The following is a 19738-nucleotide window of genomic DNA, read 5'->3' on the forward strand; positions in this document are numbered from 1 at the left end:
CTAGGGTTTGATGATAGATTACTGCACAGTTTCTAGTCGTAATGGAACGGTTTTCAATTTTTCAATCATGAATTTTAGCATTTTTTGACAAAAGTTGCAAATTTTTCATGTTTTTTGACATATTTATTGTCATCATTCAAGTTGTTTGAGTCCCAGGGGCAAGAAAATCTCATTAGGGGTTGGATAATAAGTTACTAAAAAATTTTTAGTTGCCATGGAATAGGTTTCAACTTTTATCACTAATTTTAGCAATTTTTTTGAACAAATTTGCATTTTTTTTCAGGTTTTTGAAAATTTTCATCATTTTTTTCAGTTTTTCCTGTTTCTGAGGAACCAGGCAATCTCCTTTGAGGTTTGTTAATAAGGCACTGCATAATTTCTAGTAACAATGGAATGCTTCTAAACTTTTTAAGTCTCGAATAGCATTTTTTTGATAAGATTGCATTTCTTCAATGTTTCCTAAAGATTTTGTCAGTTTTTGATATTCGTCCATTCTCAAGTGCAAGAAAACCTATTCCACGTTCTGATAAAAAGTTACTGCATGGTTTTTATTTTCAATGGATTTGTTTTCAACAATTTAACCTTTCGACTTTTAGAAGTTTTTTGATAGAATTTGCAATTTTTTTCAAGTTTTTTTTTATAACATTTGTATTTTATTTATTTTTTTCTTGCCTCAGTAGCCACGTAACCGCATCCAGGGTTTGACAGTATGTTATTAATTAGTTGCTAGGGGCAAATTGAAATGGCTTTCAGCATTTTTAAAAGAACGAATTTCTATTTTTTGAAGTTTGAAATTTTGTCTAAAAGTTATTGCCTATCGATCTATGAGCCAATGAGTTTTTAAAGCTTGGAATTGGGTTAGTGGATTGCTGTAAAGACACAGAAATGATTCTGAAGATATTTATATCACGAGTTTTAGCAACATTTCCTTATAATTTGCATTTGATTTCTTTTTCTTAAATTTTTGGGTCATTTTCGAGTTAATCGACCTTCAAGGGCCAATGAATATTTTCAGGTCTTGCAGATATAATACTGGAATGATTTCAGAAACAAAAATTGGTTTTGAACAAACTTCTGTAATAGGTGTTTTTAAAGGTTCAAAGTATCTGCCGAGGAACGATTGAAAACGGATATTTTTAGTTTAAGTTGCGATCCGCCACTTATGACTTCTCCGTTCTCCCCGTGAGGCTAGCCTACGTATGCTTAAGCTCGCTGCAGCCAAACCTTTTGCTTCTCGCTCGAGATCAATTTGTGCGGCAGTAATCACTTTTCTTTATTATTTTATTGAGAGGCTGATTTTGGTTGCCAGGTTAATTAACTCCTCTTTGACAACTTTTTTCATCCTCATATTTATCCTGTAGATAATTTGTAGACCGCTGATTTGAAGGCCATGAAAGCATGGTAAGGATCGGATTTCAAAAGCTTGTTTTTTCGTGCTATGGTTTTTCATGTTTGGTTTCAATGAATGAGCCTGGATTTACTACTTATTTTTGTCCTCAAGGTGGGCTTGAGCTTCGCACTTCCAACTTTGAACAATTTGTCGTCTACTGCAGTGTCACGCACCGTATTATTATCTTGAGTAGAAATCTGACTCTATCCTTTTCCCCCTCTCCGCAATGTTTTGATGACCCCAGTTACAACTATTGTTTTATATAGCAACGTTACTATGTAAAAAATGGCATGTACACCACGGGAGGGTAAAAATATATGTCCGCTAAACGGTGGGGGGATAGATGCGAAAGTCTTTGTTTCCATTTAAAAATCGACAAATGATACAGCTTTTTATTTCATCAAATGCTTGTATAGATATCCCCAATGTGGTTCGGAGCAAGTCGCCGGCTACCCCAGTGAGAGGCAGACGTGCTTTCCTCCCCCATCCAGCAGGGCAACCACACCTGGCTCCACCCTACCCTCCCCTGGCTCATTCAGTGTTTCATCATTCAGAAGGAGCTCTCTCACTCGTTTAACCGAAAACTTGACAGTTTTTTGCTAAGCCGAAGACAAGCAAACTACAGGAGAGTCTTGGCAATGCAGTCAACGATTTGGTCAAGGCGCTTCATTTTTATCAGCAAAATGTGAGTTGGTCCATTTTGTGGCTCAAAGTTTCTTGAATGACGACGCATTATTTTGCTATATTCAGTGCCAGATTTTGTAATTCAAGGGAACATTCAACCGCTGCAATATCGCCATGATATGCGGAAGGTATATACTGAGTTATTCCTTCGAATGAATTTATTATAGTTGGACTTTTTTTCGCTTAGCATTAACAAGTCTGTCTAAGTGGCTGAATTTGCAGTGCAAATCCAACTTGATTATTTTATTAGAATTTGACGTGTGAGTGCAGAAATTGAATTCAGAAATGAAATTGAGATTATAATTGAGGAAATGAAATGAAGTTAACTGTGAACAATTGCTTGGAATAATTTTTGCAGATTGCGGGAATAGCCTCGTAGGTAAATAATAGATCTTGTAGTCTAATCAAGTTAGTTTTTAGGTGAAGCAAATTGCAAGTAGAGGTTGATACTTTTTTTTACAAAATATGTACATATTCATTGCGCGCTAACAATTTTTTTCATCGGAAGGTTATTGTTATCGGCTACTTTTGTTATTGCAGCAAGAGTTGGTAGTATGCTCTCAGACAGGTGCGAATAATTGGCATTGCTGTTCCAGGATTCGAGTGGGCCAATGTCACCTGCAGGAATTGTTAGCAATAAACCCCCCACCCACAACCCCCCTAACCCGCATTCACTAAGCTCAGGTTTATCAAGATTCTACTCTCGCACGGCTACCAATCCGACTCCAAGTGAGCAGTTGCCATCGCCAAAGGGGGCAACAGGGCCAGCAGTGGACCAGAACTCCAAGTCACCAGCTGGCGGTGGGGGAGGCGGAGGGAGGGGAATTTCAGAGATCCCAGTTGATGAGTTGACCAAATTAGTCTGTGGACCCGGAGGACTCATGAATGCTTTGCTACAAGTATGTGTACCCTTTTTCATTTTTTGGGGGATCTATTCCGTGTGTGTTCCATGTACGTTATGCTACCCCCAATTACAGAGCACGTGCCATTACATAAATCATTGTGTAGAAATGTAACACGTGCATCGGGGGGGGGGGGGGGGTGCAAATAATATGCGCCCACTAAGCTGGGGGGGGGGGGGGGGGGCACAATCGAAAAGATCCTTTTTGGTATGCAACAATAATGTGAAAGCTTTATACACGGAAGTGGTACGAAATTGTTGTTTTGCTTAAGTAAATTCCTGCCTGAAGCGTCTGTAAGAGATTTTTCGTCGTTGCTTTGTTCATGAAAAGTCTCACCTGAAATGAAATGAAAAGTCTGACCTGCTAACTGGATTAGAGTTTTTCTGCTGGAAAACCAGATAACATTGAGTACCGTAATATAAAGCTTTTACCCTTATTTTTAAATTAATCTCAAAGTATTCCCATGCTTAACCGTTTGTCCCCCTCCCCATGTTAGTGGGTGCGTATTACAACCCCCCCCCCCCCAGTACGTTATGCACCCCCTGTTACTGAGCACGTGACATTGCGTAGTAAATTATTGTAAAAATGTGGCGAATGCTCTTGGGGGTGCAAATTATATGCACCCACTAAGAGGGGGAGGGGAATAAATGGGAACGATTCCTAATTCGTTTTGTCTTCAGGTGTTTCACTTTGGCCTCAAGTCTCCGACTATGTTTCGCTCAGTTCACGCCTGGGATCTGTTCATTGCCTTCAAGGACGAATTGGCTGCCAAGACACACCTCAGCCCAATCGAGAGTGACGTTGCCATGGCGACCAGCAGATTCAACTCCACTCTCTTCGCGAAAGACCTCAAATTCCACATACTCGCATGTTTTGCCCTCAGGTAGATACCATTGCGAATTGTCCTTGAACCCCTCCGCGGAACATATCCATCTATCATTTATAATTTTATACTTTTTAATAGCCGCACAGCGATAGCTGGGGCTATTATTGGCCTTCTCTTGGTTTTTTACAATTCAAAGAATTTGAATTGTATTGGGGCGCTGTCTTTTTTTTTCAGATATGTTCACACATTTTCATGATTTTTGAAGTCAAATTGGAGTAGTGAATTTGGTCACGCCGAAACAGGAAATGGAGCGAAAAAGCGAGTGGTTTTGCGGCGTGAATTTTTTTCGCTCTAATTTTAAAGTAGAGTGAGAAAACAGTGTTTGAACAAAGATTCGGTTTCTCGGTAGTGGTTTTTTGTTCACATGCGGCAATTTCACTCTGATTTTTACTGTTTTTTCGATTTTTTTGGATCGGCTTTTTTCTATATGGTTTTCCCAATCCATTCACAGCTCATTCTAGGCCTAATTTTTTTGTTTGAATTAAATTTTAATTTCTCGCTAGTGTTTTTTTGTTCATGCGGCATTTTGACATTGATTTTCTGTTTTTTTCTTATTTTTTTATCTGATTTTTTTAAAAATGGTTTTTTCAATTCACTCATAGTCCATTCTAAGTCTAGTTTTTCTGTTTAGTCAATGAAAATTCTTTGAATTGTACGTCAGGACTTGTCCTGCTATGTTCTTTTTCTTTCGTCGTCATGATTTTTGTTACGACCATATGACGTCACAGCCACTTTTTGTTCATTCGTTCATGCAATTTCAACTGAAATGCATGTGTGACGTCATTTTTCGCTCTTAGTGGAGCGAGTTTTTTGTTCATGCGCGTGATTAAATTTTTGGTCACACTTGACTTACCGCTCTCAAAAATGACCTCCTCACTTTGAAATTGACTTCTATTTATTTTAATTCAAAGAGATAAGGTCAAATGGGTGCGTGTCACTCTAAATGAAGGTTATTTGAGATCAGCTAAATGAGGCAGCAAAAACTTATACAGAGTTTTAATCTTAATGTAACATATCAGCCTTCAATGAAAAGACCAATTTTTTTGGTCTGTCTTTTTTACTGTTTTTTTAGACTGCCGATCTACGAATCTATTGCGGCTATTTTCTGGCAATCTGCCAGCTATGTTTTACAGTTCAAAGAATTTGAATTGTATTGGGGCGCTGTCTTTTTTTTAAGATCTGAGCGAAAAAGCGAGTGGTTTTGCGGCGTGAATTTTCCTCGCTCTAATTTTAAACGTCACAGCCACTTTTTGTTCATTCGATCATGCAATTTCAACTGAATTACGTGCGTGACGTTTTTTTTCGCTCTTAGTAGAGCGAGTTTTTTTGTTCATCCGCGTTATTAAATTTTTGGTCACACTTGACTTACCTCACTCTCAAAAATGACTTCCTCGCTTTGAAATTGACTTTATTTCAGCTATGTTATTAATTGCTCTCAACTGAAGATTTTAGCAATTCTATTGGTCCTGCTGGTCTTTTACTGCGATTTCTCTTGCTACCATCTTTTTCTCTCATCATTTTGTTCGTCTCTCCATTTTGCTTTTCGCCCTCAAAAACGAGTTAAACAGGGCATTAAGTTCTCTCAGAGCCGTACGGCTCACTAGTCTCTACATATGAGATTCACCGGAACTGTTTAAGAGACATAAATTCATGGCGTGAAGGGCAATTCTTAGAGTTTGACACCTTCCTGTCAAATTGGTGAAATTATTTTGGTCAAGCCGAACCAGGAAGTAGAGCGAAAAACCGAGTGATTTTGCGTCGTGAAATTTTTTTACTAATTTTAGTGTTAGTTTTTTTCAATTGTTTGACTTCTTTGTTCACCTCCGTCAATTTCAATCCTTTTTTCGAGTTTTTGAATCCAAACTTGTCTTGCTGTGTCCAGTTTTGTTGTTCAGCCAATCAAAATTCTTTGAATTGTATGTAGTTTAGGAGTTGTTTTGACTTCAAAATTTTTGTGACCAGTATGTGTTGCCACGCTCACTTCAAGTCTGAATTCCGTTCATTCATTCATTCATTCATTCATTTCTGAAAGAATTGAGTGCGTGAGGTCGTTTTTCATTCTTATTGGACTGAGTTTTGGTCACGCGATTATTTTGGTTACTTGATTATTATTTTGTTTTGTCCCACATGACTTTTCTCACTCATAGAATGGCTTCTCCTCATTTTTTCTTTAATTGAATGAGATGATGTCAACTGAGTGTATCACTCTATTTGATGGTTATTTGAAAACAGTTGAACCTAATTAGGATATTTCAACAATCAGTAAAATTGATTTTTTTTTGGTTTTTTATCATCCTTATGAAACTTTCGCAGCTCGACTGCTTGCGTGACCTCATTTTTGAATCGTAGTGGGGGCAAGTTCTTTTGTTAATTCATGTGATTAGGTTTTTGATCACACATGCAAACTCAATCTCACTCTCAAGAATAACTTCCCCACTTTTTAATTTCTCTCAAAGGAATTTTGCAGCAATATTACTCCTGTGGTCTTTTTCAATGTTTTTCCCGCTTGACCGCATCTGATTCTTCTAAAATCATGAAACGCCATCAGACAAAGTGTGTTGCAATTATTTTAGTATTCTTGTTTTTTTTTTTGCAGGTTAGCTATTCGTTTTTCGACCAAATTGATTGTTGAGTTGACCTTTTTGCGGTTGACCTACTAATTGCTCTCAAACGAAGCTTGTAGTAATTATATTAATCCTGTTGGTCTTGTATTAATGCGGTTTGTCGCTTGATCGATTTGTCGTCTGACCCATTCGACTTTTCGTCATCAAAACCTGGATAAACAGGTAGCGCTCGGAGGGCATTAAGGGTCCGAACAGCTGTCTTACAGTCTTACGCCTTCATATTTTCTTCAATTGAATGATGATGTCAACTAAGTGTGTCATTCTGATTGAACGATATTTGAAGGCAACTAATTGAAACAACACATATGTTATGAACAATGTCCAAATAGGAGGAAGATGTCTGAGCAGTTATTTAAAAAACTTAAATTTCTCTTTTGCTGTTTTTTTCTAGCTCATTAGAAAACTTCTGGAGTGACTTTTCCACGCTTTACTTATCGATTTTTTGCGGGATTTGAATTGCTCGCGTTTTTAAATTAAGTCTCTTGTTAAAATAAAACCGACTGTGATTGATTACTGTACAGAGCCCGTGTGGCGCAGAGGTTAATGTCCCCGAGTCTCAGAGGTCGATGATTCAAACCCCTCACCAGTGAGAATGAGAATTGTTTGCACCATAAAAGTTTCTTCAGCCTATGCTTGCTTCTAAATTGTTTGCCTCGCCAGTCGTTCGAGAGCTAATCTTTTTTTATATTCGATTTGTAACAGCCTGTTTTACTTCTTAGTAAGCTATGCGGACCATTATCAGTGCAGTCGCAAGCCGTATTTTATTCGGTTTCTCGACGTTAGTCGGTTTCTGTTTTTATATTTGATTTGTAATAGCTGGTTTACTTCTTAGTAAGCTATGCAGACCATTATCAGTCGCAATCGCAAGCCGAACTTGAATCACTATTGTTTGTGAAAAGAAAATTTTTGAGGAGCTGCATTTCCTCCTATTTTAAGTTGCTTTGCCAAAATTGTTCACAGATCTTTTTTCTATGCGGTTTTTTTAGTGTCCAATGGGCACTCATGGTAGTAATAAAATTCATAGAATATTAGTTTATCAGTCGTAGTTTATTAGTAAAAAAAAAGTGGGCTCTGCCATACATGTTTTTTATCCCTTTGAACTGTAACCCAATCGAAAAGGTCAAAGCTGTTACCTGCCGCTCTGTGTTGTATTTTAGGGCGCATAAACTGCATCTGTGGGTGGATTGTGTGTGTTCGAGTGAGACTGTTTTCAAGATGTATGAGCCCAGCTCCTTCTTCAGAGATGAGTCTCTCAAACCTTACTTTGTGAATCTGTTGCGCACTCTCGCACCCTACAACTTCGACCAACTGTCCAAGACCATTCTCAGAAACATGTGATCATCTACAGGGACATATAACTTGTCGGAACTATTGCCCCCTACCACGGAAAAATATCTGCAATGGTTTATTTACTCTTTTCCACCGCCACCTCATCAATGGACCCCACGACATTTCAATTACCCCAAAATGACAGCATAAATCATTTTGGCATCTCTTAGCTAGTTTCAGCCCCCCCAAATTCTCAACCTTTATAATGGTCTATAATCAATTGTAATATCTCGTACCCGTAAAAAATTATCATCAGTGCAAAAACAAGCATTATTTTGATCACACATCGTTATGATAATGAAAATGTGTGCTGGATGAAGAGGAAGGGGGGGGGGGGGGGTTACATAAAGTCCATTGACCCGGTTAACTATTAAACTGAAACTGCTAGTAACATTTAGGTTGTGATTATTTAATGACACACCTGGATGAGATAGTTGAGTGCTCTTGAATCTTGAAAACTGATGCAGACAAACTATACCTTCTGCCAGTTCTGTTATCTAGCTTTCGAATGTCTGTAATGGCCGTTTCTTTGCACTGGGGCCTCTCCCACAGTGTTTTTTATGACCGCCATGGCAATTAATCCCCGCAAAATGTCACCATAAATTAGCTTCTAATTTAAGGTTTTTTTGCGTCATTTTTTAAATATTGGCGCAAAGGGTAAAACTCTATTCTGGGTCTGCTCCATTTTGCATCATTGAGTTTTTATTTCCAACTAGAAAATCATGGAGTTGAGTTTGAAAATCATCAGAATAGTCTAACACTATTCTGACTTATAATTAGGATAATGTGTAATGAAGCGTTTCACAGAGACCACAACCTGAGGACTTAAGAAAGGCCCTAAATTGATTTTTTCCCACCATTTCAAGATCATTTTCCTGGCGTGGTTGTTTTTGTAAGTAGGTTTGCCTCGACTGCATTAGGTATACAATATAAAGCTGAATTATCACCACCTATTATTTCGGGTTAGAATGTGAAAAATAAGTAAATCTACTTCGAAAATAAAGTCAAAATAAGTATTTCTTCAATTCTTATTTTCCTTCCCCCGAGTAGTATAAATGTGATAAATTATCAGATTGCCTCTTAAAGAGTTACGAAATCACGATTATTTTTTTGTAAAAAATATAAGGTGTTAGAATGTTCGACAATTTTGTTCTGATTGGGTTGAAGCCTTTTTAAATGCTTTAATTAATAGCCACAAAGCGATAGCTTGGGCTTATATTGGCCTTCTCTTGGTTTTTGTATTTCGTCATCATGATTATTGTAACGAGCATATGAAGCCGCAATCACTCTAATTGAAGGTTATTTGAGAGCAGCTAATATAAGCAGTAATAATTTATACAGATTCGTAATCAAATTATAACATCTCAGCATTTAACGAAAAGAATTTTCATCTTTGTTTTTTTCACTATAATTTTGAGACTTCAGATCTACGAAGCTATCTCGGCTATTTTTCAGTAGTGTGCCAGCTATGTCTTCATTTAGTAGTGAAATAAAGAGCTGAATCACATAATTAAGGGTTAAATTCGGGCAATTTTGTGTTTTTTGGAAGAAATTAGCAGTTTTGGTAATAACTATTGCATCGCTTGTATACTGACACGTATAAAATGTGCTTAGGTTCTTAAATTTTGCATAGCAAAAAGTAGTCTTTTGGATACATTTTGTATAGCAATATGTTATCCGATCGATGTTTTTTAATCTGCGATAAAATGTACTGTTACCCATAAGTTTTATGAACGAGTAGACTAACCATCTACGGATTTACATAACTCAATTTTGCTCTAGTTCGAGAAAAAATTAAAATGACGACTGATTGTAGTTGAAAAAATATTTCTGGGCAATTGTAATCTTCTGAAATTGTTTATGCTTACAGAAAATTTAAGGTAACACTTTGGCATCCGATTGTTTCTACACTATTGTTGAGTCATGCTTGTAGTCTCGATTCAGTGTATAAATAATCAGTACGGACCCGTTTGAATAAAAAGTTGTCTTTTTTCGAAGGACAACTACATGGAGGTCAAGACGCATGTACTATACGGATGTCTGGACTCATAACGAAAGTATTATGGTTTATAGGCTCGCCGTTACTAGCTAATTCACTGTGGTCTCAGAAATTTTTCACAACACAAGCCAATACTCAATTAGAAATAATACATGTCGAAAACAATAATTACATTCCACAAAGGTTCATCATAGCCCTGCTGAGACAGGTGCACGAGGTTGCCAGCAAACTGTTGATCAGCGTTGTGATCACAAGTAATTCTTTCGTTGCTCACGCAGTCTTTTATTCTGAAGCTCGATTGCATTAGCATGAACGGGGCAGTTGAGCCTGTTCACGGTTTTCTGTATTTAGGCTTCTTTGCCAATAGTGCGATAAAATTTCATTTGGGCCATAATGTGCTGGGCTGTCAAACCAAAAGTACTCTGATCTGTCACCAAATTTTGCGGGTTCTCACTTACGTCCTTGCCGCCCCATATGAATTTTTACAACCTTGGCAAATGAATTTTCGATCACGTCTCTAAAATGCCGCTCCCTATCACGGACCTCGCAGCCCCTAATACTTTGGAACTCGAAATTCGGCAGGGTGAGTGTCTTTCTACAAACACTACTTAGTTGAATCGTTGATCCTTTCAATTTCAGTCTCACGGGAGCATGTCTTTCCATGCTTAGGATCTAAAATACGATCTAAGAGAGGCAGACGCAACGCATATCATAAGTTAAGGGTAGATTCGCGGGCAGAAAGAGGCTTAAGAGATTATTGTGCTGTTAGATGTATTTGCGGGGCTTTTCGGCCCATTAGAATTGCATACTAGCTTCGCTTGGGAAAGAGAACGATTGAATTGAAGTTTAATTTCAGTAGTGAATTTCAACAAAGCAAATTAAAGATAGCAATTCAACATAGGCAGCCAAGGAATGGTTGCTCGACAAAGGTATATGCCTTAGCAAAAGAAAATGTTTGCAACAATGGATTAACAAGTTTAGCAACGAAGGCATGAACAAAGTGATTTAGGAACTGCAACAAGAAATCTCTTAACATCAGACGTAAACAAATCCAACGTGGATTATACCAATTTAGGAAATGATGAATGGATGAATTAATTACAAATTGTAGAATCTGTGTACCACAAAAAGTGGGTACATTTTAAGAAGCACCATAATTGACCGAAAAAACTAAAATATCTCAGATTCAAGAGATCTCTGAATATAGAAGCAGTTCGAGAGAAGTCGTTTTTGAAACTTCAAAAGCCCAAAATAAATCGGTCTTTGGGAGATATTCGCAAAGAAGCTATATTTTAGAGGAGTCAGTACACCAACCAATAAAGCTAACATTGAAACCCAGAAAACATACAATACTATTTTAATACCCAAATCTGTCGTACCCATAATTTTTATGAACCAGTAGACTAACCATTAACGAATTTTACATTACCCAGTTTTGCTCTAGGGCGCCAAGAAAATGTAAAAATGACACTTTTTCAAAAGAAAACGACTTTTCTTCAAAAGCAAATTTTAGAAATTTTGAAATTCCGCAGAATTTTTACGTTACGTGCAGTGCTGAGTAGGTACAGTTAAAAGAACACCATAATTGACCGAAAAAAACTAAAATATCGCAGATTCAAAAGATTTTTAAATCTGAAAGAGTGTCGAGAGAAGTTTTTGAAACATAGAGAGAAAACCTTTCTTTTACTGGAGCCTTTTCTACCTAAGTTAAGGTTCTTTTTTTTCTCCAGGAATTGCGCCCTTGATGCTAGCTTGCTGATAGTTGCTTGCTTGTTTTGGAGCAACCCAATAAGCTTTTCCATAAAATTCATCAAAGCGGGGTCAGAGCTCTCGATATTGTTGAGTTCATCTCTCAATTTGTCATTCTGACAGCTCAGAGATGCAGGGGGTTTAGCTTAGTCAGGTCGACTGAAACCTTGGAAAGTTTATCTCACATAATAGGCTAATTATGATGGGACAATTGGTTTTCAGATAAAGTCGAACCAACAGAACTGTTGTCGTACTCAGATATCAACATCCTTGCTACTCTTTACTCTCTTGACGATCAAATTGGCCTCGGGTCTTATTTCGTATGTTAAGTTTTCTTTCGAATTTTAAAGATGCTTGATCAGTTCAGTGTTATAACAAAAGTAATGTTTATATCTACTTTCCCACCGAGATAGACTGACGCGTTAGTTCCGATGATAACCGAAGAGATCTTAAAAAAAACCGTGTTCACTAGATAAAACAATAGGATGTACCCGGTGCGTTACGGAATATATTCAACAAGTTTGATTGTAGAATTGTTCACTTAGTGTCGAAGAGCCTACACTGACAGAATTTGGATAAAAAGGAGTTACCACTTTTAGGCAAGAGATTCGGCAATAAGCCGAATGATTTAGCTCGTTTTTTAAAAGAAGTGAAACAAATTTTTTTTAATAGAATCTTCAACCTTATTTTTAAGTGCATTTCCGTGCATTAGCACATTGCGTACTGAAATACGAGCGCTGATATCTGGTAATTGTTATGATATTATGTAGAATAAAGAATAACAGTGACTATAAGATAAGTGGCCGCAATTCCCCGCAAATAATTAAGATGACAGGGCTCTTGTGTTTGTACTGAATTTGATGTACGAAATTGATCAAAAGTGGACTTTCCTATATTTAATACATAGGTACGTAGACCCTCGCCTTGACCAAATCTATGGTACTCATCTGGGCTGCAACATTTTTCATTTTGTAACTATTGGGAGTTGTTTACTAAATACACATTGTTGGTAGCTTTAAATAGATTTGATTTTTTAATTTTTTTAAAAAAAAAAAACAGTATTTTGAAGAGAGAGGAGAGAACTTATAAAACATATGGAAACTTTCAACGTAGAGTTGTATAGACCAAATCAAATTTTTTTTCTAGTTAGAATATTCGGTTAACAAAAGTCCCATGCTAGGATCAAGCTATTTGCGAGAAATTTGTCCGACATCAGTCGGTTGAACTTTGCTGTCGGTCACGAAGCGGTCTCAGTGGAAGGAGGTAACGTCATGCATTTGAAATCTAGGCTCAAAGAGCTAGAACTAGGGCTAAGAGTTACTAGAAAAGAGCTAAGAATTGCTATTATTTGTTGGTAAAATGCTGTTACAATGTCGTGAATAGTGTTTACCAGAAATCAAATGAACTTTTCTCCCCCATTTTTGTGAGAGTTTACGTGTGTTTCACAATATCCCCACCAACCCCTTCATCGTAATATTTATGCGGTAATGGAGGGGGGGGGGGGTTGGGGCATGTTATATGACCACTAGACTGTTGGTGGGTGCTATAATTTGAAAGGCACGACTTCTCTGCTCATTTCTATGTTCTCCTAAATGTTATTGACTTAAATACCGCTTTTAGATGCCATTCTTTTCTGCTCTGTAGTCTATATTTTGTATACAAACTTTTCAAATCATGTTTTCAAATCACTCAATGTAGTATTCTGTAAATTTGAACGGATCACATATTTTGATTTTGACTGTCCTGGTCTTATTTCTTATCTAATTATTTATGGATTAGTTAGGATATAACTCTGTCTATTAGTATTATCGACTGCTGATATGATTTTTGGTACTCTACAGAAACTTATAAGAACAATGTTTCCTACTAACTAGTCTCCTAGTTCATAAGAGGGGACAATAGAACGTTGACCAAAGTTGATGGTTATCTGGTAAGAATATTGCAAGATTAACGGTTATCTGGTAAAGTCTAAGAGTTCTTACAAGATCATAACAGCCCTTACAAGATGATGCATAATCATACAAGAGTCTTGCAAGATCTTAGCAGATGACCGTTCAGGGTAATTGACTAGGGTATGACAATAGAGATCATGAATTTCAGCATTCAAATCAATAAGAGGGGAAAAATTATTTTTAGGTTTTATAATTTTATACAATCGAAGGAGAGGGAGAATATTTTAGAGAATCCAAGTCTGACTTTGAGTTTTCCAAGGAATTACTGGAGCGAATTATTCGGACACGAAATGATCCGTGAAAATGTGATCCGTTTATTTTGAAAAGCTATTGGTGCGCTTTAGTATAAGCAGTAGTATATGTCTCAAAATATGTGTAATTTGTCTCAAAACGGCTATTCAAAAGCAATATAGTGCTGTACATTCTATTTAGTATGTTTAGAATTGAAAATAATTTAATATTGATTGATCAAATTTTATTCCTGAGGTTAATGTGAAGGCACAATTGAGTTGGTCAAGAACGCACGGCTTGCGTTAGCGACATGCGAGGGTGCGTTAAACAGAAAGTCACTGTGAAAAGATAAGACTTCGCTAAACGAGATAGGCGATATTTTTTACCCAATGAGAGAGTAAAAATTTGTCTGATTTTTTGTCAGGTTTTATCACCCAATACGTGGTTAGGGAGCACGTAAATTTATGGAATTAAAACTATGATAAGAATTGACGTGGTAACCGATATAATTCTCTGGAGTTAACGTTTTCTCTCTTCCTCGACTGAAGCACGCGGACATTGAATAAAAAGCCCACTCTTCGTTCGAGAGTAATTCTTCCGACGTTAGTCAGTTATGTGTGTATATAGCACAATTTTATAAAACGAACAAAATAACTTGTTAAATTACAGTGAGTTCAATGTTAAAAAACTATTCGTCAACAAGAGGGGAATGCTAAGTTCCAGGTGTTCTGGAGGTTTGAAGCAGTTTTTGTAAACGTGTTGGTCTTTTTATGCAAAATTTTTGCTTGACCGTTTTTGCGCTTTTGTTCTTGAACATTCTGTGACGTATCAACTGACTTCCACTCAGTTTATTTTGAGAGACTTCAATTTCTCTCATTCCGAAATGAAGTTTGATGCTAATATAAGAACGATTGCTAGGGCTTGATAAGCAAAGCAGTTAAAGCTGATTGTGTAAGATGTCAGACTGGTATCCTGGAGGTCGCGAGATCAAAACCTTATGAGGTCCGAGTTTTTGCACCCATTGCGTGCCGTTCCCGAACTATTAATCCGACCGAAGTTAGTCGGTTTGTTTATTGTTTAAATGAGAACTGACGTTGGTATTATGTTATGCAGATTAAATTTAATGACTAATTCTATCTTTGATCTTGTTCTCGCGGAATGAATTTTTCTCCAAAATGTAATGAAGTTTTATAGGAATCAATTAATATCATTTTAGAGCAACTAAATTACGAGGAATGATTTTTTCTCCAAAATGTAATGAAGTTTTATAGGAATCAAATAATATCATTTTAGAGCAACTAAATTACGAGGATTATTTTAATTCAATTTTGCGCGTTTCAAGTTGAATTTAACCGTTTAATTGCTCTGTTTTTTCAAACGGTTACATGACAATTTAACCACTGCCATTATACCCAATACGCTTGGTATTTTTGTTCACTAATCCGAACACAATTTAGCAGTAAACGTAAGTTGTAAAATAATCAAGATGATAATTTAACCCAAAATTCAAACTGTATACAATTAGTGCAATCTAGTTGAGATTGTCGAAGAGAACTAATTGTAGTTAATTATTTGCAAGAATAATTTCTAATGTATTCTTTTTCGAACGCGCCAAATTTATTAGTAAAGGTAGTAACTTCGTAACATTGCAGTTTTCTTGTTTACCAATTTTTTCCGATTGGCTTTGGAGAGATAAAATAGTGGTGTCCCGGCAAATCTCTTAAAAACCAATAATTCCAAGATAATTTAAAAATAAAAGATACATTAGCTCTTCAGTGGCAGTCTAAATTAGCTACATTTGGGTTATGAAGAAAACGGTTGAAGATCGATGTTGACTTTCTATGAAAAAGATTAAAACTAAAGTAAACAATTTAACCAAATGATGGCGAAACATAAATTTGCGTAGCTTTCCTCAGTTTCAGGGAACTCTATTTGAATCTCATGGCGTATATTTATTTTTTTTCAACTGCAATTGAGCAGTTTGTTTTGTTTCGGAAAACAAAATTGCTTTGAGCTAGTGAAATGATGGAAATAACTTGAGTTCGGTTTTAAAAAGGTTTGGAAGAAATTGAAAACTATTGAAATTGACAATTATCTAGTATTATCAAATTAAATAAAATCAGCAGAAAGAATGTCTTATACAAGATAGTATTCGATTTTCCCCTGTGTTTAGAGAAATTACGAAGACTAACGATAATGAAACGGGGCTTTTGTCCAATTGAAAAACTGGTGGTAGTTGAAGTGACTGACGTTTTTGATTTTGCGATATTCCTGCAAAATCTTTAGATAAGTTTTCTTCAAATATCGAAACTCGCAAGGGCCGGGGATTTAATTTTCCCCCGGATTTGGTGCAGTTCAAAGATAGCCTCCCAGGCACTTTTGCAAAACTTATCAGCAAAAAAACTTTCTAAGTCTCATTAGAAATTTGAACGAATACAATATTTGGGTTTCAATCTGTTTTTTTCTGAAAATTTAAACAAACTAAGATACATAAACAAAATAAAGATAATTAAAATATAAATTAGATCTAATTTTGCTGAAAATTTTTGTGTTTTCTCAAACCAATTAATTGCTTTTTTCGGCCTAAATAACTAAATAACTACGAAGGCTGTCATGCTCGCAGTTCAAAAACTGATTATCACTATTTGATAAGTAAAACTAGTCTAGCATCATTAAAAAAATTCAATCGTCATTTTTTTTGTTTCAAGCAAAATTGTTATCCTTTACATCACTGGGCGTAAAGTACGCTGATATCTCGGCAATTGCTAAAATTCTTAATTCGAACATTACAGTGCAGAGGTATACCCAAATCGTCACGGGCAGATATGCCCGATGTGTGTATCTCGTGTTCGTTTTTACTATGTTAATACATTGAAAGTGGTACAATATTGTGGAAAATAGCTACTTTAGCAGAAACCGGCAAAATGGAAGGGAATATCGTATCCCGTGTTCGCAAAAGTGTCCTAATTTTAGCCGCGAAATACAAGTACAAACTCAATAACCTATTTTTCGCGCGAGTTGTATCACGCATCCGCTCAATTTACGTATCGCTTTTTCGCATGCAATGTAGCTCGATTTCGCATATAATCCGCAATTAAGCCTAAATTAATTACTACTTATTTAATTAAGCCTTACTTATTACTACTAGTAGTACTTTATTACTACTTTATTACTACTTATAGTACTTTGTTACTACTTATTACTACTTATTAGTACTTTGATTACTAATTATTAAATTTGGCCAGTCCCACATTGATATACAAAGCCTTTGATGTGCGAGGGATTTTCCGAAAAAAAATAACTTTTTGTGGTTGCATGTATTTAAAGTACTTCAAAGCTTTGAAAGCTTCAATTAAATCTTTATTAAAGTGCTTATTGCTTGCTCAAAATGCGCGCGAATAATAGAGACCTAAATTGAGCCTAAACGTACTACAAGATTTGTTACCTACTTTTCGCACCGAATGTTCTTTTATTTCGCAAAATTGGTGGAACCCCTTTTGCGAAAAGTAAGATACAAAGGATGTCATCTAATTTCGTTCATTGTATGTAACTAATTTTTGAGCCAATTTTATTAAGGCGGAAATTTTGGGGTATACCTCTGCATCGTAATGAAGTGTTTTGTATAGTGCTATGATATTTAAGAATTCAATAGCTTTTGCTGTAGCTAAGCCCCATTGGCCACTTGTTGTTTCAACACGCTTTGTTTTATGATGCGTTAAGCTAAGACTTTTATTCATGTCGACAAGCTCATCAGTTTACAATTAATTAAATATAAAGTTTAGGTAGACAGTAAGAATGATGTTAACTTGTCCGAAATGCGTCTAATAATTTCTGGGTCGTTTCCGTTATTAACCCCAGTACTAAGTCATGCCCCCTTGAATCTTGAAAATAACAGGCATGAACGTTTGAATCTTGAATCTGCGCTTGAGTCTTGAAAATAACGCTTGAATCTTGAAAATATTCGTTTGAACCTTGAAAATAACAGGCATGAACTAAGCTGCTCAGGGGGCCAGAACCGGAAAAGACCCTAAGTACAATAATTTTTGATCTATTCTGTTTGCCCCCCCCCCCCCCCAGCTTAGTGGGCTTATATCTTTTACGCCCCCAGGCGCACGTGCTATTTTTTTACATAGTAACGTGCTATTTAACGACATATAATTTGTAACTGGGGTTGTAAAAATCACGGGGGAGGAGGGAGGTACAAATAGGTACAAACTCAATAACCTATTTTTCGCGCGAGTTGTATCACGCATCCGCTCAATTTACGTATCGCTTTTTCGCATGCAATGTAGCTCGATTTCGCATATAATCCGCAATTAAGCCTAAATTAATTACTACTTATTTAATTAAGCCTTACTTATTACTACTAGTAGTACTTTATTACTACTTTATTACTACTTATGTTACTTTGTTACTACTTATTACTACTTATTAGTACTTTGATTACTAATTATTAAATTTGGCCAGTCCCACATTGATATACAAAGCCTTTGATGTGCGAGGGACTTTTCGAAAAAAAATAACTTTTTGTGGTTGCATGTATTTAAAGTACTTCAAAGCTTTGAAAGCTTCAATTAAATCTTTATTAAAGTGCTTATTGCTTGCTCAAAATGCGCGCGAATAATAGAGACCTAAATTGAGCCTAAACGTACTACAAGATTTGTTACCTACTTTTCGCACCGAATGTTCTTTTATTTCGCAAAATTGGTGGAACCCCTCTTGCGAAAAGTAAGATACAAAGGATGTCATCTAATTTCGTTCATTGTATGTAACTAATTTTTGAGCCAATTTTATTAAGGCGGAAATTTTGGGGTATACCTCTGCATCGTAATGAAGTGTTTTGTATAGTGCTATGATATTTAAGAATTCAATAGCTTTTGCTGTGGCTAAGCCCCATTGGCCACTTGTTGTTTCAACACGCTTTGTTTTATGATGCGTTAAGCTAAGACTTTTATTCATGTCGACAAGCTCATCAGTTTACAATTAATTAAATATAAAGTTTAGGTAGACAGTAAGAATGATGTTAACTTGTCCGAAATGCGTCTAATAATTTCTGGGTCGTTTCCGTTATTAACCCCAGTACGAAGTCATGCCCCCTTGAATCTTGAAAATAACAGGCATGAACGTTTGAATCTTGAATCTGCGCTTGAGTCTTGAAAATAACGCTTGAATCTTGAAAATATTCGCTTGAACCTTGAAAATAACAGGCATGAACTAAGCTGCTTAGGGGGCCAGAACCGGAAAAGACCCTAAGTACAATAATTTTTGATCTATTCTGTTTGCCCCCCCCCCCCCCCAGCTTAGTGGGCTTATATATTTTACGCCCCCAGGCGCACGTGCTATTTTTTTACATAGTAGCGTGCTATTTAACGACATATAATTTGTAACTGGGGTTGTAAAAAACACGGGGGGGGGGGGGGGGAGGGATGGGAGGGGGCAAAACAGAATAGATCCTAATTTTTCAATAAAACCGAATTGGGTTTTAACTAATATTTGTTTGTATTACTTCGGCAGGAACTTTTTGAGTTTGAACTTGTCCTCTTTTTGGCCTGTTTTGATTGGCTTAGCCAGTTTGATTTCCACTCCGTTCTCTAACACAAATCCATTCTTCAAATAGTGTTCAATACACTCACTCACTTTGGAAAATCTCAACTCGTTCTCTCTTTCTTGCTTCCCTAAAAGAGGAAAAGTTTCACCAATTCAATGCAACCGGGAACTTTTAGTTGAGCTTCAATCGTTTTTGGTTTGAAAGAAAGAATCTTTTCACATTTTCACTACCTGCAAAATCAATAGCGAACATAATTTTTGCTATTATAGTCTGCAAGTTTCGCCAACACTTGCAAATGAGCATTACGGACAGTTTATTTTTCGAAAAGTTCGATTATTTCAACCTTGTGAGACACGTTATGGCTGATGAAACAATAGCTTGGGGACAGCAGCTTGTGAGAACAGTAGCTTCACGTCTTGAATCTTGAAATTTTCTATAACATTT

At 36.4% G+C, this 19738-nt stretch overlaps 2 protein-coding genes across 2 annotated transcripts in view; one reads left to right on the plus strand and one right to left on the minus strand.

Annotated features, from left to right (window-relative positions):
• LOC142354673 (DENN domain-containing protein 5B-like) overlaps nt 1–7996 on the plus strand; it is a 57402-nt gene extending 49406 nt beyond the window's left edge. Inside the window, 6 exon segments of the mRNA XM_075407029.1 lie at nt 1807–1878; nt 1881–1984; nt 1986–2083; nt 2709–2973; nt 3657–3859; nt 7644–7996. Of these exon segments, the coding sequence (XP_075263144.1) occupies nt 1807–1878; nt 1881–1984; nt 1986–2083; nt 2709–2973; nt 3657–3859; nt 7644–7824 (923 nt within the window). The 3' untranslated portion in view covers nt 7825–7996.
• An 11147-nt stretch (nt 7997–19143) lies between these two features.
• The window catches only part of LOC142354528 (uncharacterized), a 71454-nt gene continuing 70859 nt past the window's right edge, over nt 19144–19738 (minus strand). Inside the window, exon 5 of the mRNA XM_075406850.1 lies at nt 19144–19421. Within this exon, the coding sequence (XP_075262965.1) occupies nt 19249–19421 (173 nt within the window). The 3' untranslated portion in view covers nt 19144–19248. The remainder of the gene's footprint in view (nt 19422–19738) is intronic.

This window comes from Convolutriloba macropyga, chromosome 15 (assembly GCF_964194025.1).
Source record: "Convolutriloba macropyga chromosome 15, txConMacr16.3, whole genome shotgun sequence".
Lineage (NCBI taxonomy): Eukaryota > Metazoa > Xenacoelomorpha > Acoela > Convolutidae > Convolutriloba > Convolutriloba macropyga.